The following is a 27,547-nucleotide window of genomic DNA, read 5'->3' as shown; positions in this document are numbered from 1 at the left end:
ACTTGTGGCGTGGAGGTCACAGCTAGTGGAGCTGCTAAATGCAACACATGATCGATGTATTGCGGCGAGGTGGATACGCTAATTCAAAGTCAAGACCACTGCAAAACCTACACACCTCAAATCTCTCCAAAATGGTTTAATCTCTCCTTAACTCGTGAGCCTGAATGACTCACACAAGACGAAGTGTATTGGACGCGACAGATAAACATTCATCATGATCACATAGTCAAATGAACATCTCCATTCCAACAGAACAATGCAGCAGTAGCTTACATAGAGGCTAGAGGCCAAGCCAGGTGGCTAGCCAGGTCGACCACACTATTAATATCCAGCCAGTAGTCATTAGTCAGCCATCAGCCTCTTGTCAATCCAATTATTTGTTGTCTCTGCTAGGGATCAATTAACATGTGACTATAGGCTATTTGTAGCCTTATACAGACCTTGCGCTCTATTGAATCCCAAGTGGAACGCGCAGCGATCTGTGGGAGAAGAATTTTCCTGTTTTGTGTGATAGTCTTGCTGCATCTCTACAATATAGGGTAATCTCTGTATTGAAGGTAAGGAAACAGTTGGGAAATTGTTTTTGCTCAGTCGGTGTAATTTAATACTGCACAGACTATAGTGTGCGGTGTACGGTATTGCGCCAGAGGCTGGTGACCCGTCTGTGTGAGACCAAAGCAATGTTAGATCGCACAGACTATAGTGTGCGATGTACGGTATTGCGCCAGAGGCTGGTGACCCGTCTGTGTGAGACCAAAGCAATGTTAGATCGCACAGACTATAGTGTGCGGTGTATGGTATTGCGCCAGAGACTGACGACCCGTCTGTGTGAGACCAGAGCAATGTTATACCGCACAGACTATAGTGTGCGGTCTACGGTATCACGTTAGAAACTGGTGACCCGTCTGTGCGAGACCAAAGCAATGTTAGATCGCACAGACTATAGTGTGCGGTGTACGGTATTGCGCCAGAGGCTGGTGACCCGTCTGTGTGAGACCAGAGCAATGGTATACCGCACAGACTATAGTGTGCGGTGTACGGTATTGCGCCAGAGGCTGGTGACCCGTCTGTGTGAGACCAAAGCAATGTTAGATCGCACAGACTATAGTGTGCGGTGTACGGTATTGCGCCAGAGGCTGGTGACCCGTCTGTGTGAGACCAAAGCAATGTTAGATCGCACAGACTATAGTGTGCGATGTACGGTATTGCGCCAGAGGCTGGTGACCCGTCTGTGTGAGACCAAAGCAATGTTAGATCGCACAGACTATAGTGTGCGGTGTACGGTATTGCGCCAGAGACTGGTGACCCGTCTGCGCTATGGGACGACGCCGGTCGCCGCTCTCTCTTGATATCGGATCGGGTTACGCGCGTTACAAAAACGAAAAATAATACGATGGGCCGTATCAATTAACAACCGTGGGTCTGGGCTTCGGACTAAAATCAATTTTGGCTGGGCCGATCAATACGGGTGAGGAGGGGCCGCCCGCCGCCTCAGCCGCCTCAAGACTACAACGTTGCAACTTATTTTGCTTTGTATTGAGGTTTATTTTATTTATAATTCATTTAATTGTCTAGCGTTAACATTAGTTTTGCATATTTTTTCCTCTCATTCTCTGAAATGAAATCACTAAGCTGGCAAGTGACTGATAAGGTAATGCATGTTTTCATAGAGCTGCAAATGGTAAACGTTTATATTATATTCATTATTTAGTTTAAATTTATATCCAATCAAAGGAAAGTGTAAAAAAATGTCATCGTTTTTATCAATGTCTATTTCAAAACGTGGTTCTCAACTAGAAACAAACTATCTCCACTCAGAAACAGTAGCTTCGGTCTCTCTTGGAACATCACTATCAACAACACTTAACCTCAACAGTCTTCGAATCGGCCATAAATCCAAAGTCGTTTAAAGTTCTGTAATCGTTTCAGAATCACAATTGTTTACCGCCAAAAGTTGCACTATTCCATTCGGGAGCGTTCGGAAATTTATACACCCAATTTATTTTCGACTCCCATTCGACTAGAATAATAAACGCATAAAAGCGGTCGGGTTAAACGAAGGCGAAGGGGATCAGGTGCCGGGCTGATGGAGTTTCCATGTTAAACTTTATGATTATAGGCTTTGCTCGTATTGCATTTGCCGCGAAATTGTGTATTTTATGTGGAACCCAAGGCCGCTCTAGCATTTGCATATTGCTCGTCGTCGTCTTGCCGGACTGTGTTTAATTCGAATTATGTATGTAAATATTCCACTCGCCGAGTAAACATACAAGTGAAGCCCGTCCGATTAACGAGTCTAGGATAACATGTTGGGACGGGACAACTGCGGTAATGCATTTATTATCGGGCAACTCGCACTCGTGTCAATATTCCCTGTGAAGTAAGATTAAGGTGGCTACTGGTTTGGGGATTTACGTAATTGATTTCTGGTGGTTTTATTTTACGTTTTCGACATCAAGTTTGAATTGTAACTTTGCTGAATAGAATCGAAAAAGACGTGGTTCCTGAAGATTTCCCGGAGCTTTTTAGATTGAACCATTTGAGATGGTAGCCTACTAAACTCAATATATTTTAAAGACCTATCCAGTGGTGATACCGAGGGAATCATAGCACTAAACGTTATCCAACGAAAACTATTATCCCCTTTGAACACATTTCACCTTACAATCAGTGAATTAACCCCCTTCTATTCACAAACTGCACAAACGACGTGCAATACTGTTTCATATCCAATTAGCCTCGGTTGTTATCAGTGACAAAAGCGCATTCTGCGCTCGCACCTTCCGCCACATTGTCACCCACTTATAGAACAAATTTCTTTTAAATCCACTAATTAACAGGAGGGTTATTAAAACCTTGTGTCAGCACAGTTCATTATTTATTCTGACAATGGCCTCGTCTTTGTCGTCCCTCCCAGCTCTTTGTTACGTTGTGATTATATTGTTTCGCTATCAGTTGCGTAAGGCAGTTGCCGGAAGACCGAAAACAATATACATTTTTAATTTATTTTTAGTGTAGCCCATTTTTGGACAGTTTTTATTAATTTTTATTCTGAACAGTTTAGATGCTGGATCAGTGAGGTTTATTACAATAACAGCTAAATGTATACTGCCAATTGTTAATCTATTCCTGTATATAAATTGCAGTAAAATTAGAATATTAGGCTACCTAACCTACCTAAGCTGGTGTAGTAAGTCACTCAAATGTGTTTATGGTTAGTAAGGTAAAGAGTTATGACCAATACCATGACACACAAAAATAGGGACAGTATCTACGTCTGGAACATCCGTGACACAGTATAGTTGTCAGCTGCACCAGTATCTAAGTCCGGAACATCCGGGACACAGTAGAGTTGTCAGCTGCACCAGTATCTAAGTCCGGTACATCCGTGACACAGTAGAGTTGTCAGCTGCACCAGTATCTAAGTCCGGAACATCCGTGACACAGTAGAGTTGTCAGCTGCACCAGTATCTAAGTCCGGAACATCCGAACATCCATGACACAGTAGAGTTGTCAGCTGCACCAGTATCTAAGTCCGGAACATCCGGGACACAGTAGAGTTGTCAGCTGCACCAGTATCTAAGTCCGGTACATCCGGGACACAGTAGAGTTGTCAGCTGCACCAGTATCTAAGTCCGGAACATCCGTGACACAGTAGAGTTTTCAGCTGCACCAGTATCTAAGTCCGGAACATCCGAACATCCATGACACAGTAGAGTTGTCAGTTGCACCAGTATCTAAGTCCGGAACATCCGGGACACAGTAGAGTTGTCAGTTGCACCAGTATCTAAGTCCGGAACATCCGGGACACAGTAGAGTTGTCAGTTGCACCAGTATCTAAGTCCGGAACATCCGGGACACAGTAGAGTTGTCAGTTGCACCAGTATCTAAGTCCGGAACATCCGGGACACAGTAGAGTTGTCAGTTGCACCAGTATCTAAGTCCGGAACATCCGGGACACAGTAGAGTTGTCAGCTGCGCCAGTATCTAAGTCCGGAACATCCGTGACACAGTAGAGTTGTCAGTTGCACCAGTATCTAAGTCCGGAACATCCGTGACACAGTAGAGTTGTCAGCTGCGCCAGTATCTATGTCCGGAACATCCGGGACACAGTAGAGTTGTCAGTTGCACCAGTATCTAAGTCCGGAACATCCGTGACACAGTAGAGTTGTCAGCTGCACCAGTATCTAAGTCCGGAACATCCGAACATCCATGACACAGTAGAGTTGTCAGTTGCACCAGTATCTAAGTCCGGAACATCCGGGACACAGTAGAGTTGTCAGTTGCACCAGTATCTAAGTCCGGAACATCCGTGACTCAGTACAGTTGTCAGCTGCGCCAGTATCTATGTCCGGAACATCCGTGACACAGTAGAGTTGTCAGCTGCACCAGTATCTAAGTCCGGAACATCCGGGACACAGTAGAGTTGTCAGTTGCACCAGTATCTAAGTCCGGAACATCCGTGACTCAGTACAGTTGTCAGCTGCGCCAGTATCTATGTCCGGAACATCCGGGACACGGTAGAGTTGTCAGTTGCACCAGTATCTAAGTCCGTAACATCCGTGACACAGTAGAGTTGTCAGTTGCACCAGTATCTATGTCCGGAACATCCGGGACACAGTAGAGTTGTCAGTTGCGCCAGTATTTATGTCCGGAACATCCGTGACACAGTAGAGTTGTCAGTTGCACCAGTATCTAAGTCCGGAACATCCGGGACACAGTATAGTTGTCAGCTGCGCCAGTATCTATGTCCGGAACATCCGGGACACAGTAGAGTTGTCAGTTGCACCAGTATCTAAGTCCGGAACATCCGTGACACAGTAGAGTTGTCAGCTGCGCCAGTATCTATGTCCGGAACATATGGCGCGGTGGCCAGCGTGGGTTTGAGACCGGTTCGCGCCAATCTCGATCACTGAGACCAACGTTAATTGGCTAAATCGTTAGACGCAGGCCTCTAATGTAAATGCTCAATCAGGCCATCACTTACTGCGTCACCTCGGCAGCGATGGTCACTCGAAGATATGGGGGAACGGTCCAAAACCAACAGACACTGGAGTTGCAAATCCCGCGTTTTTCTGGGTGTTCGGATGAGGCTCCGTTAATTTGTATACTAACCCGTTTAAGAATTTCTCCGGGTTTCGATGTAATAATATATTTTGGAGCAATGAGAACGTTTATGAGACTTGTCAATTGAAGTGTCATAGATCATTGCAGTTTGTTTTAATGCCCAGCCTACGATGTTCGTAGTTTCTGATAAATCATTGTTCTTACATTGTTCCGTTTATGAATTTGCCTCTGTGTGATCCAAATAATAACCAAAATGCTGTTATTTCAACGAATAAGTGTCAATTAACTCTCCCTGCAGGAGACGACAAAACGCGCACCTCTACCCCGAGCCATAATTACTGAACAACTTGTCGTTTATAATGTAGTCTACTGTTTATTTACATAAAATTCCAATGATCGCATGATGTAGCTTTAGCGACGGAAACTTAGATGGCTTCCTCCGCGTTGTTCACCTTTGAGAGGCTCATTATTTCCCGTATTAGTTTAATTTAGTTGGTTAATGTGCAGTAATAAGAGTGGTGGGGTTTTAATATACATCCTACGCCCTTGGGCTGCAATAATGAGAATTATGTAACTACCCAGCTGCAGCGCGTGTACTTGCATCTCATTGACATTGCGTATTTGTGTAAAACAGTAATTTTTAGACAAAATAAGCCGTTATTATAGTATATTTTATATAGTCAATGGTGCCAAAAACTGCAGAATGTTTTTTTTTTTTACGCAATCCGAATAACAAGTACGGTACTGTACAGAAAATCTCTTGATGGTATGGCCTCTGGATTGTCTGAATTAACGTATAGTGGTTTATGTTACCTCGTTAGTGTCCAAAACGATGCTTTGTAGTTCGTTGTGACTACAGCTGTTTCGTGCTTCGGAAGGAGCACATCATCGGGTCAGAAGAATGTCAAGCAGTAGTCTTTAGATAATCCTCATGTTGGAGTTCGTCAAAAACGAAACACCTGTAGTCACAACGAATTACAAAGGATCTTTTTGGATAGTAACAAGGTAACATAAGCCACTATACGTTAAGAAAATCACTGTGTAGCTTACAAACTCAAAGCTTACAAGTTCGCAGCCCTGCTTCCTTGCTTCATTACCAATCAGCTGATTGTTTCATTGCTGTTTATACACGATTTAGGGCTAATGAAACAGCTGGTAGTCAGTAACAAATTTACACAGATCTCACACCATTCTATACTCATCCTTTACTATTGGGTTTAAAAATACGCATATAGGTAGCGTCCCCATCTCAATGATTAATTGTTAATTAATAATTGCTATTTAGGAATTTTATAAAGATCAAAGAGTACATAGTTTAGCAATAAATAAAAAGTATTTCATTCGTTTCAATCAAAGGAAAGTTTGAAATTATTAAGTACCCTTGTACTTGCGAGACTACGTACCTAAAAAAGTAACTATATTTAGGTCGTGTAGAATTTAGGCTGACTTAATCGATTATTTATTAACTTGACGGATGACATGAAAAATTTACTGCGTTCAAACCCTTTAACGGTGTTGAATAAAATTAATTATCTTTGGACAAATGCGCTTACGAATAAATCCACTCTACATTTTGACGTTTACTTTTTTATTCATTTTGTATTAGGTTGCATCTTTCCGTCTTTTACGTTCCAGACGTGTGTTTCGTTGGTTGGAGGGGGGGGGGCGTGGGAGGTGCAGCGTGAACACACCGCCTTATCACGAGATCTCGTAATTGCCGAGATACCACGATACGCCGGCCCCGCTCACTACATTAATTGTAATAATATAGGCTACTTATCATTGTGCACCTAATGGCCATTTAGTGGTCGCATTCCGGCCCGTGTGAGGTAGTCCTTCGCGGTGTCACTTGTTTTGGCGGCTTTCTGACTGTGCACTTCCCGCGTTTTACGACTGCCATGAATTGTTGGAGTGTTTTGTCCTAATGTGTTAAAGTAATTTGTTGATTGGTTAGTTTATCTGTTGTCACCTAAACTGCGACAAACTTCAAAAGGAGACAGTTATATCTAAGTACATGAATTATATACTTTTTTAGCGATTTTAGTTTCAAAATATATATTGAATGTCTGTTTTAGTTTGGTAATCACGAATTAAAATCTTCTAATTGCATTGTGGCGTAGTCTCTGAATCCCTATGTATACGATAAAAAGGAAGGATTACTTAACTCTGTACCGTCAAGAAATTATTATATTGTAGATCAAATTCGACAAAACAATCACTTGGTAGTTTGGTAGTTCACTCAAGGTAGTTTAATAATTTGTTAATGTTATTGTTATCACCATCTATCCATCAAAATAGTCAACAAATATAGCCACTATTGAACGCTATACAATAGATTTTTAAAACCATGCTGATAACAATCATCACAAATCATACCTTGTAGAGTTGGATTAACTGATTTGAAGCCTGATCATGTACATCGTACAGTTGAGCAGCAAGATCTGAGTTGGCTCTTATCTGTCGTGGTGCGGCGTATCCGTTGCGGTGGCTTTTATGGCGCATAAACCTCCGCATTATTGTCAATTAACTCTGATAGCCTGCGAATCTGCCTACAATATCTAATCCGGAGTGGTTGAATTTGTCGCTACAGCTCCAACTATGTGTTACATGGATTTCTTGGATGGAGACGCTCGGTAATCAATCAACAAGCATGATCAGATGTTGGTAAATGAATGAAGAAACGTCGTTGGGATGTGGTAGCGCGTGTAAACTGTTTCACCTTAGATACTAGATCATTGGGAACGTGCGTTTAATACATGGTGAAATGTATCTTTGCGTTGAAATCTTTGAGGTGAGGTGATCTCTAAGAACTCGACAAAGTTTGGCCATTGTGGTTTACAGTATCGTTTTGTGATATGGATGCGGAGACATGGAAGTACAGTATTGTTACTTCTCAAGCAAAGTAGGGTCACTAGTACAGACAGTTTGTGGTGAAGATTATACGTGTTCAATTCAAACAGCTGTTGTCTGTGCAAAGCTTAGCCACCAGATAAGTGCTGCGTTGTGTGGATGAGTACAACAAAGTTTTGTTCCTCAAGTAAACCTCACCCACCAGACACACAACTATGAAGTGAGGATCCAGAAGTGTCAAAAGACAGTTGTTTCACCAGCAAAGCTTAGCCACCAGATAAGTGATGTGTTGTGTAGAACAGTAGAACACATCTTTGCTCCTCATGCAAAGCTTGAGCACTAGTCATACAGCTCTGATGTGGTGATGTTGCAGAGGTGTGAACAAACAGTATTTCCCTCTGCAAAGCTTGCCCACCTTGCTGATCTTGTGTAGAGGCTTACACCAAAGCAAAGCTCGGCCACCAGACACAGCTATGATGTGAAGATGCAGAGGTGTGTGGTGTGTGGCCAAGAGGTCTCAGTTTAATTGGCAGCAGGACCGGTGCTGGTGGGCGGAGCTCTGCCCCCGGCCCCGCCACTGTGCATATCCTCTACCTCATCCTCCATCCACCATCCGCGCAAACTGTATGGGAGCGGTCACGGGTCAGGTCAAAATCTAAATATGTCCGTGCATTGGTCACTGCTGCTCCCATGTAGGCTTGTATATAGGTCTTCGTAGTTTTCCATTTAGGAATTCAAATTCATAATTTGACATTGTTGAAAACTAGGGCCATATAGGACCGAATTATAAATAGTCAAAGACAAATAAATACGATACAACCGAAAGATTTAAAATTTCCTACAGAGTAAGTCTTAATTACTTCTCGAAAAAAAACTTCATTAAATATTTTCTCCAGTCCTTTTATTTGCTTCTTACTTAAACCACCGAGTTTGGCCAACCCTTGAAACCACGTCCATAATATCACAAAAGACAAAAACCGATGTATCAGAAATTCTCTTCAGTTACTCTAAATTATTACTCTTAATAACTAGTGAAAACTTTAGTGAATGTTCTCCAGTATTTTTTTTCTGCTCATTTAAATCAAATAAGGCCCATGATAGAACTTCCTACTTTGTATTGTTTGAATGGAAGTAAATCTACTTGCAACCTCTGCAAGTAACGCATAGAGCCAGACATTAGATCACCCCATGGGCGTAGGGTGTTTCCTACAATTCTCCATTATTCAATGGTGCCAACCGTGTAAACATAAATTGAAGTATCACGGAAGACAATCGGAATCCGTAATGACTGTTTGTGGGCGTCGAATCGTCGAGTCGGCGCGGATGTAAACACTCGTCTGTCATTTACATTTACCGTTCGGCCTCGTCATGATCATCATGATTGTGGCCAACGAGAACCAACTGAGGACATTCCCGGACTAAACCGCAACAAATACATAATTGGACGCTGCGGTCGCTGGCGTCACGTTTACAATCTGGGAGCGTGCGTTGTGTACTCGGCCTTCCGTGGCTGAGAGCCTCGTCGGCACAGAGTACTGACACTGTAAAAGTTGCATCCAGGTACCCTTGGGAAGGATTGTGTTTGGATAAGCATTTTGTCACAGGGAAATACAGGATGCGTTCAGGCGTCCTTGGTAAAGAAGTCTGTTGAGGTTTTTCGGGTGAGTAGTTTGTTCAGCATGCAATCCAGTTTTCAGCAAGGAATATGTCATCACATTTCTTTGAACAATTTAAACTAACCATCACCACCAACGAACAACTATCATCCTGTTCTACATGGTCCTCTGCCAATCCTGTAGCCTACTAATTTTCTTCCTTAAATACAAAATTTAATGTGAATTCTTAAAAAAAGACGAGCAAAAAAACGATTTTATAAATTGTACTCTACACTGCCGTACAACATTGACATCATCTTCGTCTCGTGGTTTATGGTAGTCTACGTTTCATTGCTCATAAAGCCTCGTACTAAATATCAAACCTCAATCTCTCAGAAGCCTACGTTTGAGAGCCGTGATAGAATTGCAACCGTTAAATCCAGTTAATTACTAATGTTTGAGGCTATTTCGTATATTCCACTAAAAAAAATAAAAGTGCTGGAGTTTGAAATATTTGGTCTTAGGGATATGAGTATTTTTTTATAAACTAAGTCAGTGAGTGAGTGCTATAACTTAAGTTAAACAACTTGAATAAAACTGATAGGCCTAATAATTTAATGACAGTCAAAGTTTTTAGTTCTTAAAAAATAGGTGGTTTAATTAATCCAGCATAGGCAATATAAAAAAAAAATCTTTGGCAATTGCTTTGATACTTTAAAATACAAATTTATCAAAATTATGCAACCAATTTATATGAACGAGTTGTAAAATATGTTACCTTATCGTATCCATGATAATTACAGTTCTCTAGACAATTGAAGCACTTTTCCTCCCCACATACCCACAGTAATTTCTTTTTTACCCGCAAGTTTTAATACTAAGAGTTAAATAAAAATAAATCAACAGCTTAAACCCCGTTTAACTACTCTGCAAGACATACAGGCTGTCACCATAGTCAGCCTGAAGCGTGTAACATATGTTGGCAGCCCGCGGATACGAGTGACCCAGTCATATATCCGCTATTGAATGTTAATTAATGGGGATCGGGTCATCGTCGCCCTCGGCGCTGCCATCCGAGTCGCAGGCGTGCTCTGTACCATGCGGCCCCGCAGTTCCAGCAGATCCGCTTAATTAGAACACTTGTTTTATTCTCTGTCCGCAGTGATCTAACGAGCTTTATTATTTGATTAAATCGCGTGAAAAACGTCGCCGCGATTGGGCCTCGTAAATCGCTGTATCGCCTGAGCGGACGCGGGTGATGGGCGACGGTGATAGGTGCGCGACCAGTCGCTGCAGTAAACCAAAGGATTCAGTAAAAAACGTTCAACAAATTGGTAACTTTTAGTTTGGTTTAGTTTTAAATGCTCGCCCTGAAATACTGGATTTCAATACGGAATGCTGCTTCACATTATCCAGAGGAGGATTGTTTCGAAGGACCAACTTCCATCACCAAGTTTACACGTCTATTGTTGTCATATTACAACAAAACACACAGATAGTAGAATATTTCATACCTACGGCCAAAAATGAGATTTTGCCAGCTTGAGATTTTTTTAAAGTTTTAGCTCTGCAAAACCATTTCGGACGTTATACTAACGTTATTTTTCACCACGCTCTACTCTATTAACACAATTCTTTACAATAATGAACGTGTATCAAGTGATGGATGGAACAAATATAAATCGAAGACTTAGGTTAATTTAATTTGGTAGTGTTGGAATCGGCTTTGGATACAAAATGTCATGAAGGTTTGATTACTGATTTCCGTTCTATTTTAAAGGTATTATGCAAAATACATCTCAAAAATTTAAAAGCCAGTCCTTATAAGAACTACAATTAACAGATATTCACCTAATAATATATTAGTCTATGAGCAATACTAACACATTTTCCGTTCTGCCATAGAATCAATACGATTTCATTTTCATACGTGAACCATGTTTTAAATATTAACATACACTTTAATCAATCAACCAAACCACGCACTCCCGATACAACAGACAATTGAGATTCCTAGATAAGAACCGAACACCGGGAGCGCACAGAGAAGGTTATTTATGCACTCGCCTGTTCGGAAATATATAGTGTAGTTGTTTTTATAGTCGCGGTATAAACATGTCGGGGCGAGATGGAACCGTGTGCGCGTCGTGCGCTCGGCCCACGGCTCTCGGCTTAATGCTGCAATTATTTTCTTCTTTACGCGTGGCCGTTGCGATGCAAACAAACAAGGGGCCGTGACACTGGGAAATTGTCCAAGGGTTATGTGGAACCCCGCCGATCTGCGATCCCACCCACCTCAAGTGGGCGACCCGAGAAATGGGTGTCTGGTCCCATGGGTGGATGAAAGATGCAGTGGAATTGTAGGGAATAAGTCATTCTCAAATATGCTTCGATTTAATATTACCCTTGATCACGTGTTATTGCAAACCTCTGTAAGAAGTCTACCTTGATTACAAGTATTATTCAATGGCATACATAAGAGACGAGGAAACGAGGTTCGTCTGTACTAAGAGTGTAGAGAATCCAAAGTTTTATAACGTTTATTGATACAATTGGTGACAAGAATACTCATCTATGTATGTTTGAGCAGTTATTATTTGCAATAGAAAAGAAAATAAAGTGTATGGGACTCAATTTAAGGCATATAGGGTATTTTTCGGAAGAGTGCCGCCACTATTTAAATTGTGGAAAAGCAACAGTTAAAGTTATGTTATTTTTAGAGTTTATGTGAATATTTCTGGTCAGTAAATAAATTTAAAAAAACATGCGAGTAAAGCTCAACTAACCTAACCTAAACCGATCCTAAACTGTAGTTATTCCACAGTTTAAACGGTGGCCCTCTTCTAAAAAAGGTCTGGCATATATAGTTTTGTATCTATGTGGAACATTTGATATTAATTGTCACCTTGCCTAGCCGGACTTGATCGCTGTATACATTGGATTTAATGAGTGTTTGAGAGCGAGGGTAGGCAGGGGGTTGTAGGGGCTGAACGTGACACAACGCAGAGCCAGACCTGGTCGATACAATGAGCCACGTGGGTGACCTGTCACTCACTAACTCACCAACTCACTGACACACGGAATTTTAATGTTTAAATCACCATAAACACGTATGGAAACAGGTGTGAGACGTGTGACTCAAAACGTGCCATGAGCTCCTTAGCGTCTACACGAGATTTAGATTGGTAGAATTACGTTGAATTACAACGGGAAAAGTGAATTTTAAAAAGCCCATTTAATCTTTAAATAACCTTGAACACGTTTTGATACTGTTGTAGTTAATTTAACAGATTAAAAAAAATCCCTACTCTTGAAAGTTTGTATTTCTTAATAGAACGACACATTTGACAGGTAGATGGTGTGAATATCACTTATATGTACCTACAGAGTAAAAAGATTCTGTACTCTTAAATACATACAAGAAGGATACATATTGTGTTTTAAGTAAGCATACGAAAAAGATAATACAATATTATGTATCATTTCTGTCATTCTTTCGTATACATATATATCATTCACGTAGACTGCAGAGAACTTACAAATACAAATCATTAATAAAATGTTTTACAGAGTTAGCTTAAAGATTGAAAGTCAGGTGGTACATAAAACTGTATAAATATTCTAATTGTAATACATTAATTGTTCTAATGAATATTCTAAAAAATTTTATTAATATTCCGTTTGAAGCAGATACAAATTCTCTGCCTTAAACAACATCATAGATTATTTCGTAGTTTTTCCTCGCATATCTTTGAAATTGTAGGAAAAAGTAGATTGATTCCGTCCAATAATGATCTTTTGGATTCAACCCATTGTAACTCTGAAAACACTCCTGCAAAAAATACTCTCAATTATTGTGAACCCCGAACCCGACACTGCTTCTTTTGTTCTTTTTACCCAGAATTGGAAAAAGTACAAATACAACGACCCCTCTCTTTATTCACCTTTATTCAGTCCAATTCCATATTTCAATACTGCTTGTTCAATAACGTATCTTGATTCTAAAACGGAATGTTTTCATTTTCTTTACGTGCACAAAAGTGAGAACTAACGTTTGCATAATGTAGTATACTGTAGTTAAATAAATCCAATATTAACTGGCTACATGCTTTTATCATTATTTTGCCGGTAGGCTACAATTATTATTGTAAAAATATTGAAACATTTTGAAAACCTCTTTTTGGATCAGGGGACCCAAAACGTACTACCCAAAACTTGTTTTAGAAAATGTTGACGAAAACAATACTTTCCGAATATAAATACTATGTAGAGTGAGAGTGGGAGAAAATAAAATAAGACACAGGATCAATCTTCAGATGTTCAGATGTTGAAAACGCATATGAAACATTGACATCTCACCTTAGTCAGTTTGTAGGGACAACTCGTAATGTTTGGAATAGGTCGCCGCCCCTCGTCGTGTACGTGTACGTGTGTGTGTACATGTGTCTGTGTACACGACAACAAAGCCCTGTACACGTGATATTAGCCCCAGCTCATTACCAGATTACCTTTTTGTCCGTCGCTCGTTCCTTGATGTCTGTTTGTCTCTTTCTACCTGTTACCGGGACAATGATTAATGAAGACGGGTCTCATCAAGGCTCCGTCTCTAACCCCGACTTTTCCGACGGGGTTCATTTTGAGCTAATCGTCGAAAAATGTTGATTTAAATACATAATTAGCGTCTCCTAAAACGTTTGCATTAACTTTCTTCTAGTCCCTTTGTTTTCCAATCGTTGACAAAAGTTGTATTTAAATACAAACAGAATCTTCGTCTAGTTTATATTTCAATATAAATTAAGTACCCGATACTCCATCGTCCTCTTTCCCGAGTTGTGTGGACGTTTTTTGAGCTAATCGTAAAAAAATATATTTAAGTTTAACACAGAATCAGCACCTTGTTCATAATTGTTTTACATGATGTAAGAGGACATGATAAAAACATCAACACGCGAAACATTCCCATTGAAATTCCAAGGCTTACAATTCATACGGTAAGATAATCATTGCCAGTATCTAGCTAACTTCTAACTAGACAACAGTGAGTTAAGTTACCTTTAGCCAGCCTTTAGCAAACATTGGATGCGTTTGTGTGAATTCATAGTGTACTGATAAGTTATCATGAACGAATCAATGCTTACTACATTGGAGTGTAATATGTCAAACTTTTCTTCAGACAAGGTAAACTTATAAAGCCTCAACAAAAAAAAAGTCAACAAGACAAAAAGTCAAGTTTATAAAGTCAAAAAGAAAAACAAAAACTGGCAAATTTGATACTTTTGAAAATATAAAGATTCTGTTTGGATCAACGCATCTTTACACAAACTAACTTTAAGTGATATGAATTTGATCCCAACAGCGCTAGTCGCTCGTCTTACAATGGTTGCGTGGGAGCTTGTTGGTGTGTGTGTGTGCGTGTGTGTACATTCGCTGTGTTTGTGTTGGCCGTCACATCAGTCGCAAAGGACAATGGCTCGTTTCGTCCTCTTATACCTCCAATTGAAATTCCCCCAATTTACTGCCTATATAATAACAACTTATCGACGTGTAGGCTTAAAGTAGTTCGCCGACTCTTCTTTTTCCCAAACTTATTGCAGTCTGGGATTTCATTATTGCATGTAGGATGGATTTTCTGTCGGTTGTTTAAAACATGATTGGTGTTTTTTGAGGTTGGGTATTTTACCAGCGGATGATATTATATGTGTACACCTACAAACTATAGTGCGTTTACGAAAACGACGAAGGATGATTGTTGAACTGATAAAATGATAGCTTTGTTACTGACTAAGATCTGCTATTTCTTTAGCTAAGACTATTTACTTTGAAAGAAAAATGTTCAAGGACCGAAGAAGTCCAGTTTCGAACATCCAAAAAGATACTAACTCTTCTTAGGATCGCACTGGTGACCTTTTAGTACTAGATGAACACTAACTACTCAGCCACTCAACTAAAACAACTATAACTCATAAAATAAAAACTGATTAGCAAAAATACTACTCAGGGAGGCATAGTGGGAGTTTCATGTATATTTCGCATAGGCAAAATCTGTAGAAACGTCGATCGAAGTGAACCACATATAGCAACAACGATCAAGGATTCTTTGTACCACGAACTCTTTGTGAGTGTTTATACAGTGTTAATTCGTCAGTAACGGATAAGCCAGTGTCCGAGACATCCGCTCTGGCGATGAACATTCCTGATTCGTTCTGGTTTGGTTCCTTGCATCATCCTCTTTGTCTGGTCTCTCAGGCTAGTTCATTTCTAAATGTTTCCGTTATAGAGGATATAGCTTTGTTTGTTAGTTCAATTCAACTCTAGAGTAAACTCGTGATTTTCCTTCGGGACGGTTCAATTTCAAAAGAAACGAAAACAGAGAGCGATGGACGACCAGTAATTTGGCTACAGTGCCATCTCAAGCTATACGATTTTGTAAAAACGGGCCGCAAATTTCATCAGTGTGCATGAGCACCCTCTGGTGGTTTCCCACAGAAAGGATATCCATACCTTAACCCGACCACTGCAAACTATACTCGCAGATTTCGGCCATACCAAGTAATTTATACTCTCAATCAACCCCCGGCTCATATTTAATGGTAACTAGAAATACCGCTTCTCGGATTATGCTTATCCGGTTATATCATGGTCAAGGGGAGAGAGGGAGGGGAGGGATGGTTTAGGGTTTTAATTAGGTTAACGATTAGACATTTTCAACATGTTGAGCCCATCTGTTTTGCAATGAGCTTTAACATATTAAAAGTTAAACCAAACTAAGGTAAAACTACCACCAATAGCATGTTTTGTATTTTGGGGAAAACGATTTTCAACTGGTGGTCTGAAGTGCTACAGGTTTTATGATACCTTAAAGTAGAGAAAGAATCTGCTTGACCAACCTTTATCAAGTTCCCAAGTTTCTATGAGCCAATTGAACTTGAAACCTCACCGATTGATGGAGAGATTGTCAGTTTCCAATAGACAATACTAGTAATTTCGTTGGTGTATTTGTCAGTTTACACTATTATGGAGCAAGTTTCTAAGTTTCCAGTCGTTACAAGTAGCATATACGCTGATTTGTTTGTCAGTTTCCAAGTGCGGTAGTTGCCCTGATGTGTTTGTTGGACCGTGGCCGCGAAAGTTGCCTTCAGGGCGAAGCATTGCGATATCATATCCAACACATTAATGACTGGAAAGTGTCGATATCATGATATTTAACATACAGATATCGTTTCACCTCCGTGGTTAGTTAGGTATGGTGTTAATGATTGCGTAACTTCTGGTTACGTTTGCAGTGTGATTGAATAAAGTGCTTTCGATATCGTTAAACTAAGATTCGAGTTTCTCTCATACGAGTCAACCACAAGGTATAAACGAGTATTAAATTGAGAAATATGGTCACGCAGAAGAAACTAAATAACTTCAAACAGAACAGATTAATGGAAGAATATGCTATCACCCCAGCCGTAAAAAAACTCATCTTGTTATTTTATTGCACAATTTTTCATTACTGCTTTATTTTTGGTGTCGTCTTTTACACCTTTTATACGGTATAATTATGTGCTATTAAAGAATTTCTTCTTATGAACTAGTATTCGTTTTGTAACCGGAGTGAACTGTTCATCTCCTTCGATTATTCGTGTTAAACCATATTCTTTTGCAATTTTGTCAGACGTATCAGATCTAAGTTTTCCAGCATTAAGTCTCAAAACTTATTAAAAAATTTATATAAATTGTTTTATTTGATTTTGTTTTATTGACTAATTAGGCAACTTTATGCTATACCGCAACATCAGGTTAGGTTTAGTAACCAATCATTTAAAATGAAAGTAAATGTATTGTTGAATGTGCAAATAACCTAACCTTGCCCATCGAGGTTAGTATAACAAAAAAACCTGGTGTGATCGTTATAAAGGAAAAGTGACACATCAATTCATTTCAGCCAAGACATACATTTTAAAAGTTACTAATAGAAAGTTGGTAATATTTGCTGAGTGATCCCAGACTTTTTACGTATTACCAAAACACTATTGAGTAAGTGAATTACTTGAGTAAGTATTATAGAGTGTACTAGAGTAAGTACTCCAGCACACTTTTACAAAACAAAAAAACAGGATTTTTATCTTAGGGGATTTTTACTGTCCTTGTAGTAAGTATAGTGTACTTGAGTAAGTACTCCAGCACCCAGTACTCGGAGTTAGCACAGTGTACTTGGGTAAGTACTCCAGCACATGTTACTTGTAGTAAGTATAGTGTATTTGAGTAAGTACTCCAGCACCCAGTACTCGGAGTTAGCACAGTGTACTTGGGTAAGTACTCCAGCACATGTTACTTGTAGTAAGTATAGTGTACTTGAGTAAGTACTCCAGCACCCAGTACTCGGAGTTAGCACAGTGTACTTGGGTAAGTACTCCAGCACATGTTACTTGTAGTAAGTATAGTGTATTTGAGTAAGTACTCCAGCACCCAGTACTAGGAGTAAGCACAGTGTACTTGAGTAAGTACTCCAGCACATGTTACTTGTAGTAAGTATAGTGTACTTGAGTAAGTACTCCAGCACCCAGTGCTAGGAGTAAGCACAGTGTACCTGAGTAAGTACTCCAGCTCATGTTACTTGTAGTAAGTACTCCAGCACATGTTACTTGTAGTAAGTATAGTGTACTTGGGTAAGTTCTCCAGCACCCAGTACTAGGAGTAAGCACAGTGTACTTGAGTAAGTACTCCAGCACATGTTACTTGTAGTAAGTACTCCAGCACATGTTACTTGTAGTAAATACAGTGTAATTCAGTAAATACTCCAGCACATGTTACTTGTAGTAAGTACAGTGTACTAGAGTAAGTACTCCAGCTCCAGTACTCGGAGCTCGCCCAGACCGCCTGTAGAGTCAAGATGGATCGCCGGCCTCCTGAACCAACAATCACCTCTGAGTTATGTTCTAATTACAGTATCATTGTAGATAATTACCCTTGCCAAGTTAATTACCGCCCGACCGTAAGGCACATCCTTTCTGACCGCTGCTGTCCCTGCGCGGTTCAATGGTGCTTTTTATTAGTTCCGGTCATAAGTTTGTTTTTTTGCATTCCGTGTGCTTTGTCTCCTTGTGGATAAAGTTTCGGGATAGTTTGATACATTTTTTAGATGAATTTAATTTTTAAACTGTTGTGTGTTAGCTTTGAGTGTCAATTGTAACAAACCGGTGTTTGTTTACAACTATCAATGGAATAGTCAATGGCACAACGCATTTCATTCTAAGGTTCAGAAGATGCTAAATAAAGTAAAGTAAAATTAACATTGTATATTTCTGGGGTGAATGGATTTAGCGTAGTGTGATAGTATGTTTACAAAATGAAATATTCAATGGTACAACGCATTTAATTTGGTTCAGAAGATGAAAAATATAATTAAGTAAAATTAACATTGTTTATTTCTGGGGTGTATAATGGATTTAGGTTTTATTTATAAGTCGTAGCACTTCTTATTCAGAAAATGCCAAATAGATTAATGTCAAATTAACTTTTAAACCTGAAAATCCGAATCCTTCTAAGATTTGTAAACAGAAAAACTAGTAATAACTGGACACCAAAATCGACACTGAAATAATTACTGTAGATAAATTTGTTTTGGTGCACAGTATACTACTTTTACTGGTAACTCAGCATATTTTGGTTTAAAAGTTTAATTTATAAAATATTGATCTCGGCTTCAGGATTTATGCTTCAACATTGAGTTTTCAAACCCATAACAATAACTGATATGTAAACTAATTGACGTAGGTATTGAACTTAACGTTAACGTGAAAATAACGTTTTTGTGTCACGAGGAGTAAATGAAAATAATTTTTAGATAACCGTAAACCGTACCACATAGTTTTACTCATATAGGCTGCTACTCTACAAATTAGCGATGACCAAACGGTTAAAACATTCCAAATTGGCAACGCATCATTTCCAATCGCCGCGATTGTCACGCAATATAAATCAATTCATACGTTTATTGCTTAAAACGGCGCATTGAACCAACAGATTGCTGTTTCGTGCCTGTCCGCCATATTTCCCAGTCATATATTCATAGTCCGCACTCCGCAGTACGTACCAATGTTTAATACTGTTATGCAGACGTCGATTATGTTTGCCACATTGTATTAATGAGGGGGTGAATTTGGCGGGAGTGGTTCTGTCTGTTTCGGCGGGAAATTGTGTTATGGTGGTCGAGCGAGGGAACTCCATTAGAGGATTGCAATCATCCCGTATTGTGTGTCTGCGGCATTTTATTGGTTACGCATTAGATCAATATTAACTTGGCCGTTTGCCTGTGTTTGTTGCACGTTAAACAACGTCGATATTTCATTGTGAACACCTGACTTACATTGCTCGACAGATTGCTACGCGAGTTTCCGCGAGTCCTTGGTTTCAGGTTTCACTATGATCTATGTATTGGCTCGAGGGATTGTTATAGTTCAATTTGCAATCCTGTCCAACTTAAACTTTAGTGTAAGGTGTGGCGAATATAATCATTATATACTGGATTGTTATGCCCCTATTGAGTTGCTTGAAGATTAAAAATATAGTTGAATGATTTGCTGTAGATACCTGTTTTGAACTGCTTAGAATTTTTAAAATTCAATTATTTCGAAGAAGACATTAAGATGGTTTAGGTTATTTTAATTAGGTTTATTTTTCTTAATCCCTTTTTTTATTATTTTTCCCCTCATGTGGCTTAAATGCTTGAATTGAGACAACTGCATTGAATTTACTAATATACGAGGACATCTATGTACAGTATCATGTACTTACCGAAGGAGTAGTGTACTGTAGGTTGTGGCGGGTTTAAAATTACTATTGTATGATTTGATTCATTTTTCCATTAAACCAATTTACCAATCAATTGGTATTTGATTTTTTTTTGTTGAGTTTGTACAATAACACTGAATTTGACAAATTCAGTCGTCTTGATCAAACTTTTTTAAATTCACTTATTCCCACCTATCCTATAAAAACTGAACTAATCCAAATAAAAAAAAAACTTTCCTTCCTTAAACTTGCAAATCTCAACACTTAGAGTATAAATCATAGAGCTAGTTAGCCTCACTAATCGATGACGAAGGAGTTTCTGCTAGACAGGCCTTTCATCCGGTGATTCCGAACTGGGTTATGTAAATGTTAACAAGGTAGGTGATTGTATTAGACCAATGGTTACTAGACACGATCCTTGCAAATAACTTGCCGAAGAGGATCTCATGGCTATTGATTCAGCGATGAGTCAGACAGTATCAAGCTTTCATGAGGGAATATTGCTTTGGTTTGTTGTTTGTAAGCTGTAGTTCGATATAATGGTTATTTTGAGATTTTAGTCAATATTATTGTAAATTTTTTGGCGATTTTTCTTTTTAATATTATTGTTAGTGCAACTTGAATCAAGTTTACGCCGTTTTGAAAAAGAGCAGTCTTTGTACATTCTTGAACGTTTAGTCCTCTAGTCTGTATGCTGGAACCAGTCTCCTGATCCTCCGTCTACCTGGGACATTGGGCATTCCCCATGTAGACCCGATGTAGTAACACTTCGGCCCAGTATAACATTTCGGCCAAACTCAAATTTCTTAGAAAAACAGTATCACTTCGTCCCACTCGCTTTTACAGATGATTAAATAAGCTAATGGAGTAACATTTCGGCCCGACGAAAAATTTACAAGGGTTGAGGAACGCAGTTCAGGTAGTAAGAGGTACATGACCTGTATACTTTGCAACCACCCTATGGTGGAATGTCGCCCAATCGCCATGGAGTTACTAACCTAACCTAACCTAACCTAAATCCTCCCAAATAGTTAGTGAAGACCTGTCAAATATTTTGTTGGGACGAAGTGTTACTAGTGGGCAGGTAGAGAGTTGGACCTCAGGCCACATCTGAGGATTTCGGGCCGAAATGTTACTGGGCCGAAGTGTTACTTGGGCCGAAGTGTTACGACACGGTAGACCCGGCCAGGAGACAGGTTCTACCATACAGACTTTAGTCAATTATCCCTCTGATTCTGTTCGAGGAGTAATTTTTTTACTTGAAAAATTAGTTTTAGTACAGTATAGAAAACGTCCGCGTGCTACGCAAGGGGTTTCCCATCAAGAACATTGCAAGGTGGATAACCATATGGGTAGTGTTACTCGATTATATCTTCATCGTAAGACTAATTTTTGAGTAAATATTCATGTTCAATTGCTTAACCACTAGGTATAATAGGGAAATACCGAAATAGCTTTTAAACTTTGACCATCTTTATCTTCGAGCAAAGTGTTGGTTCAAAATATACAACGGTGGGCATTTGAGTTTGAAGGTAACGAGCTTATGATAGACATAGATGGTACTTTAAACTGATTTATCTGTGCTTCTGCTACCATTTAGAGTCTATACAAAAAGTTTGCTCAATTATAAGGGGAAGATACAGTAATACAACATGCATGAGAAACGCCGATAAAATCAAGCAATGTTGCGTGTACAACTACATCGTCTATCTTTGTGTGACTGAAATTCGAACCCGCAATCAGCTGTTGCCATGGTTATGTGGTGTACCATATGTCATTGACTTTAGTTACTGAAGAAACGTCCCGTATGGAGCAGCTGTAGCCAGCTTTTTTACTTAAAGGAAATAGTAGGACAAGCCTCGTAGACTGTAGCATTTTCTTTAGTTTTCAATACTAAGATAGTTAAGGACATAAAGAATCATAGCTAAAGTTATCCGCATCATTCATGTGTATTTCATAACATAAATATATATCATACAAATGCCTTAGTGGATCTTGTTAGGAATTTATTTTTGCAATTGTTCCAATTTCGTAATCATTGTGTAAACTATATTAACTGAGTATAAAATATTTTGATTATTGAACAGGTTTTTTTGTGGGGGGGGGGGGCAACTCTTATTGTGGATGCTTGTGGTTCTCTTTGAATAAATCTCTTGGAATAAATGAGAGTACCTAACAATTGCATATTAACGCTGAGTTTACAGTATACACAATGTTTCCCATTATGGGTATATATTTACTCTTAGCAAATAAAGTGGAACTTGTTAGTTCAACAAGCTGGAACATGTTCGCAACTGTTACAATTTGGAATAGTGTAAATTATATCAACGCAGAGTGGTAAAAATCTTATTTTACTGTATCTTTTGGTGTTGAGTCGCACTTATTGCGGATTCTTATGGTAATCTTGATAACCAGAGAACACAACAATTGCTTATGACCACTGTGTTATCTCGCCTACATCTGTTTGCTTGTTTGTTTGACCTGTTTGTTTGTTTGTTACAGTCGTGTTGCTGGACACGGCCACGGAGCCCACGCTGGAATGGACACGTTATCCCTTCGGTCCTGCCGCTACAACGCCTGGGGTGAGTCCATGAAGAATATAAACATTGTAAAATACTCTGGGTCTTTTTAAGAGATACGTCACTGTTACAATTTGGCTTGTGGAAATGAAGGTGAAGAAATAGGAACTGTTGATGATGAGTATTTTATTGACCAAACCAAAGCTAACTTTATGTTTCTTAACCTGACTAAACTAACCTAACTTTACTCTAACGTAACCTAACCTAAAAAAATCAATCCAACTTCAACTAAACTAACCTAACCTTACCTCACTTAATCTGACCGAACCTTACATTACCCAACCTGGCCTAAACCAACCTAACTCACCTCAACTACATTCTAAAGTAATCTATTTACGTTGTAAAAACCCAAAATTTTTATAGAGCAGATTTTAATAGTGACGACTCTTTTGTGGAAAAGACTCAACACCCAAGGGTTAAAAATGTAAAGATCTTGGAACGATGACGACCTATTTTGTTACGCTATGTTAGCTATGTGATGTGCAAACAAGAATTTTGTAAACTTCCTTGCATTGTCCGTGTGCATTACCTTACATCTATTCAATTTTAGCTCTTGGCATCGAGTTTGAACCCATAAGTACACTACAGTTTTAACCTAGCCTTAAGTTTGTTTTACTGCCACATAAAATGATATATTATATTATTTAAAATGCGATAACGCTCAATAACGAACACATTACTGTAATGACAAACTACTAAAACAGAACTAGTCGAGTGTTTTCAGTAAAAATGTAATCACAATGATGTAGGCCTATATTCCCAACCAGAAAGGCCAATTTCACCAAACATTTGGCCGACAATATTTTCGTTGCAATTACCCACAGTCGATTGTTTTGGCTCGGGTCATCGCTGGTAACAATACAACGTTATACGGGTGCCTGGCCATGAATCGGTAAACTACAATTTCGTCAACTACTGTAGTTCCGCACGAAACAGCCAACTGTAATTTGTTCGCCGCTAAGCAATTGTAATTTATTAGCGTAATGCTAACTTATGTAATTGCACACGACATGCGATTTGAATATATCTCAAGTAGAGTTTGGACAGTTGTAGTTAGGCAATTAGGTTTTGTTTGGATACGTTTATTTTCGTTTACGTGGTTTAATTAAAGAAAAATAATTGTGACATGAAAAGCCTTAGTTTTTATGTTTGTGGGTTGGATAAATTCACCATATATTTGCCATAGATTATTGTTACATATTAAGATTTTCTTCAAACAACTTAAATTAGTCACTATAAAGTGTAGGAGAGCGAAAAAGTATTACTCTATTCTTTTGTCGCTAGGTCCTAAATCCACTGTAGGATATTGATGGCCCACAACTCTGAAATCTTCTTTTTGTGTATTTGATGTACCTATCTTGGGGGAAGAGTGAACATTTGGTCTAACTCGGGGAAGGTTAAATAAAGAATTTGTCATTTGTCACTGAGCAAAATCAAAATTCAATAGTCATATAATGTTTCCTGATCTGCATATAATAGATTGTCAGACGTTTTAAACGCAGTACTTCATTAACAAAGACATTTAGATGAATGTACGTTTTATTGTCAACCTAATGCACTTGTGATGCTGTAATATTTGCCATTAGGAAAAATAACAATCAACATTAAATACTCTGCATGCTTAAACAGGTAAATAATGTATGTATTTGATATTGACCCCCCTCTAAACACGTATGATCATACGAATGTAAGGTAAGAGTCACTTTACGCCCCAGTGCAGAAATATACTTAATCAAAAAGTAAATCGTTGTGATGTGTGCTCTGGACAACCAAGTCTGTAATTGAACGTTGTGCACAGAGGGATATGCCGTGTGGTTATTCGATATAGACGGTTAAATACAAAGCCTGTATGGGTCTAATTGTCGTCCTAATGGGATCTGCGGTTTTCAAGTATTAACATCACTTGCATTAACAGGGTTTACCTGCGGCTAGGACGTTTGTGACGTTTACATACCTCTAAACCTCCGAGGATCGGGACTGGACAAAGGGACTGATTGATTCATAGCCAAAGGGGATCACTTCAAAGAGTCTTAGAATGGTTGAATTTATTGATTTGGTCCGTGCGTTATACAAGGAATTGTTTCGGAATACCTAATCTTTTACATGGCCTACTGTTTTTTTTGCAAAAATTACTCAACTTACAGTTCATGGAGTTGTTTCGTCAAATTTATCAGGTGCCCCAAGCAAATAGACTGACCTACAAGAAGACAGAATGATAATAAAAAACCATTGTAACAGAAAGTCACCAAATTTTGTGCAAAATTTTTAGAAAGCCATAAATCAATTCCAAGCATTTCCTGATCCAAGTCAATGTAATATTTTTATATACTTTTGATTGTAGAATTAGCTCAAAGTGCATATCCTTAAAATCCATCCTGTATACGTGCATAAGATGTGATGTAAACCTATTCAACCATCACATTCACACTAAGTGATTCCCAATAATATTCTCCCTGCGACATAACATTACCTCTCCCAATCTCAGTGTTTTTAAAATCCGAAACATATGAAAATTAACTCTGTCCGCCCCATCAGTCCGTAATTCAATTACCCAAGGCACTTGGCTGTCAGTGCCCATAACTAAGCATGAAGGCATAAATATCCCAACATCAATTACCAGTGTTTGCGCAACTCGAGCCACTGAGCCGCCGAGTCGACGACTCAATCGTTACGTAATCGAAACCGAACGTTTGACGGCTCATGTATATTTATCCGGTTCTTCTGGTGCACGGCGGTTTTCCGGTTCCGCTAACCGTTCACTTTCTCTCAGCTGACATTTAAATGCCACCTTGATGCACCGCACCGTGATGCAATTTGGAATCGGTATCAGTTAATTCCCACAGTGGGTTTTGTTGGGAACAGTCTTGAGCTGTGATCGTATGTTACTGGGCTGCTTTGGCTCCATGTTGATCAATTATACAGTACATTGATTGGATCATAAGTATTTGGAAACCTCAAAACTGTTCTTAAATGTATTTGGATACAGTGTATAATTATCTTGATTTAACAGACAGGCAATACACGGTATCAAAGGTGTTCAATCAATCAGATATTTTCAATGTCTTAGTTTACAAGAAAACCCCTCAAAATTCAGTCGTGATTAAGATTACCTCGTACCTATACAATAGGTTTAGTTCAAAAGTTTTCTTAATTTTTCTGATGGCTTAAATTTGAGGGTTGGCTAGCAGTACTTGAGGGTTGGGGTTTTTAATAATGAAATTGCTTAATAACCAGGTGATCTTATTAGGTAGCTCATCAGGTATCTACTTCTTTCAACACCGGTTCTTCATTCATTCCCACACAACGTATCTTAGTGTGTAGTTAATCCATTACATCCCATGTAACTTTATTACCGTGTCAAAATCAAAGTTTCCAACATAAAAACTCTTGGCGTGTTTTTCCTTTGTAACTCTGCGAAACTTGTAAATTCGCGAGACATAAAACAGCGGCATTATGACCAAATGGATGACCCTTGTATTAATTTTGGATCCCGAGTGTGTTTTGTGTTAAAACGTCCATTACGATGGGCGCCCCGTGGTCTAGGGGCCCAGGAGGGGGCCCATGCGGGGCGCTGCTCTTCCAGCGAGAGCGTAAATCGGGCCCAAAATATGGCATGGCTCGATGTCACTGGTGCACGCACGCTATACCTCCACCTAGCCACCATGTACTGTATGTGTGCCATTGGGAGTGATGTGGGTTATATGGGGTGTGTGGGGGTTTGACTACGATGAAGGGGAAATAATGTGTTGTGTACAATGGCGAATATTCGTTATACTGTACAATAGTAAGATATCGTTTTGAAAATTTATAATTAGGTTTATAACATAGAGTAATAGGGAATCAAGAAATTATATTTGAAATATTTGTTTTTGTCTTTTCTTAATAAGTTATTTAATTAAAGGCTTAGTTAATGATCATTGACTTATTAACTAAGTGGGGGGAAAATGATAAAACTAAAAGCCTCACTCCCTAGAGGACCACTAAACCTTAATTTTAACACCTCAATGATTATTTTTTTGATTTTCAACAGGTTTTTTGAGGAATTCTGTGAAAAAGTTAACATTGCTCATAAGGGACTAAAATCCAATATGGCTACCACTGATGAAGGCTCTTAAGACAGATGCACACTTGAAAGCCGAATAATTATAACACACTAAGGATAATTATAGTATGGAGTGAAATGATCAGTGTAACTAACTTTATTATTGTCTAAGACAAACTGTTTCTTTACCCAGGACCATTTATGATCAATACAATAACTAGGTGGCGTTCGCAGAGGCATCCACAAAATTGAGCGGAGTCATCAAGGGTTCATATTATATTGTTTTTGTCTTACTGCAGTAAAAACAGTATTTTTTCATGCATGCGCTGCGGGTCTAAAGTAGCATTTTTAATATTTAGGGAGTAAAAATCGTTTTTAGCCTCTATGGAGTAAAAATCAACTGTTGTCAACTCAGTTGTAGATTTCGATTGTAAACGATTGCATGTATCGAAAATATGTATCGATTTGTGCTTCGTAATCATTTTAACATATTACAGTCTACAGTCTCTTCCCGTAGTATTTTAGCATTGCAGATACATTAATCCATTCCCAAACTCAACACTGCTCACCTTTACTACTTCCTTCACCCCACCCTACGTCGTGGACCTGTTTCCCTCTCTTCCCATAGCATTTTA

The 27,547-nt window shown here is 39.0% G+C and overlaps 1 protein-coding gene across 4 annotated transcripts in view; it reads left to right on the top strand.

Moving 5' to 3' along the window:
* Positions 1–27,547, top strand: part of LOC128991160 (ephrin type-B receptor 1-B-like) — a 237,060-nt gene that overhangs the window by 123,879 nt on the left and 85,634 nt on the right. For all 4 annotated transcript variants that reach the window (XM_054413937.1, XM_054413935.1, XM_054413936.1 and 1 more), the window contains exon 3: positions 22,794–22,873. In XM_054413937.1, coding sequence (XP_054269912.1) covers positions 22,794–22,873 — 80 coding nt within the window. The remainder of the gene's footprint in view (positions 1–22,793; positions 22,874–27,547) is intronic.

Source organism: Macrosteles quadrilineatus, unplaced genomic scaffold, assembly GCF_028750875.1.
Source record: "Macrosteles quadrilineatus isolate MER2022 unplaced genomic scaffold, UCM_ALF_1.0 Scaffold_3__2_contigs__length_128488019, whole genome shotgun sequence".
NCBI lineage: Eukaryota > Metazoa > Arthropoda > Insecta > Hemiptera > Cicadellidae > Macrosteles > Macrosteles quadrilineatus.
The sequence above is the reverse complement of the archived record's forward strand: the minus strand, read 5'-3'. Positions and strand labels throughout refer to the sequence as shown.